The sequence below is a fragment of the Trypanosoma grayi genome, assembly GCF_000691245.1.
Source record: "Trypanosoma grayi strain ANR4 Tgr_397_V1, whole genome shotgun sequence".
Classification (NCBI taxonomy): domain Eukaryota; phylum Euglenozoa; class Kinetoplastea; order Trypanosomatida; family Trypanosomatidae; genus Trypanosoma; species Trypanosoma grayi.
The window spans coordinates 13,968-15,289 of record NW_008826016.1 but is presented as its reverse complement, the minus strand read 5'-3'; the positions used below and the strand labels follow the sequence as shown (position 1 = coordinate 15,289).

The 1,322-nt window shown below is 58.6% G+C and overlaps 1 protein-coding gene across 1 annotated transcript; it reads right to left on the bottom strand.

The window, feature by feature from the left end:
* On the bottom strand, nt 1-1,322 carry DQ04_03971050 (zinc finger protein; the record flags this gene model as incomplete). The annotated part of the gene is made up of 1 exon (XM_009313239.1): nt 1-1,322. A coding segment is annotated over one exon (1,322 nt), but the record flags the coding sequence as incomplete, so codon positions are not given.

Here is a 1,322-nt window from a genome sequence, read left to right as displayed (position 1 = left end):
CTTCCCCGAGCTGCCGCCGCGACTGGCGCCAGCACACGCGTGACATCTGGTGTCTGGCCCGTCGCGTCCACGTCCTCGTGCCGTCGCGCTGACACCTCAGCGGGCGGTCCGCCATCTTCGACAATCTCCAGGGCCCCGTCCACTGGACCGGGCGCATCACTGCGGCAGGCCACAGGGTGCGGCATAAGTCTGGCACCATTGTAGAGGGCCGTAGGATCATCCCCAACCCTGGCTGCATAGCCCTGAGTGGCAACATAATCTACTTCTGCTGCAGTGGCTGTTGTTTCCGCGTCAGCCTCGGTCCGTTGTCTCTGTCGCGGTGGTTCACGCCTCTCCTCGCCCCACACAATCTGCCGCTCAAACGCCTCGTCCCCTTTAGTCGGGCACTCGTCTACCCAGTGTGTACCCTTCTCCCCGCACCGGTGACACACGTAGAAGCGCGGCACGGTCTTCGCATCACGGTACTTATCACGCATAAGTTGTACCTTCTGTCCGCGTGTGAGAGTGCCGTTGGGGCCGAGTGGAATAATGCGTTTTGGGCGGTCGTGATCTGTGTGCCTTTGAACTGCAGCAGTGGCTTCTTCCTTTGAGTAGACGTCTCTCGCAATACCCTCAGGAAGGTTCTGTGGGCCCTGCTGTTGTTCTTTTTGTTCTTGTTGTTGTTGTTGTTGTTCCTGATGTTGATCTCGGCGCCTTTCTGCTGCTTTTACGGCTGCTGCATTTGTCGCCTGCCGCAGTGCATCTGAAGCAATGTAGGTCTCCTCTGTTCGTGGGTGTTTCCTAACCAAGACACCGTGCTGACGCAGCCAGCGGCGACGCTCGTCTGGCAGGGTGACTCCCCTTGACGCCTTGTAGAAGAGCTCTTCCACCTTTGACTTCACCGTCTCCTGCGTGGGAAAGCGATTCTTGCGCTGCGCCAAGTAGCTGCCCACGTCCGCGAGATCGGGTGCGTCCGGACGGTTGTGGAGCGTCTCGGCGTGCACCGCCATTTTCCACTCTTTGCCCTTTTGGCAGGTGAATTTGCAGCCAGGAAAGGTGCACCAGATATGATCCTTCATGTGTCTTTCATACCGCTCCTGGGTGAAGAATCCCTTCTGGCAGGGATCGCAGTAGAACTTGCAGTCCTCCCGCTCCATTGGTGGCTGTTCAGGCACTAATCCAGGGAGACCGTCGAGGGGATTTGCCGGCAGGTCACGCCAGGAGCGCAACTCGCGGGCCCTCGCGTGCTCGTCGCGGCCCGATGTCTCAGAGAAAGTGGATGGTAGAAACATACGTATACAGACGTGCTGCTTTCGGTCACCGCTGCTTTGATTTCTTCGAGA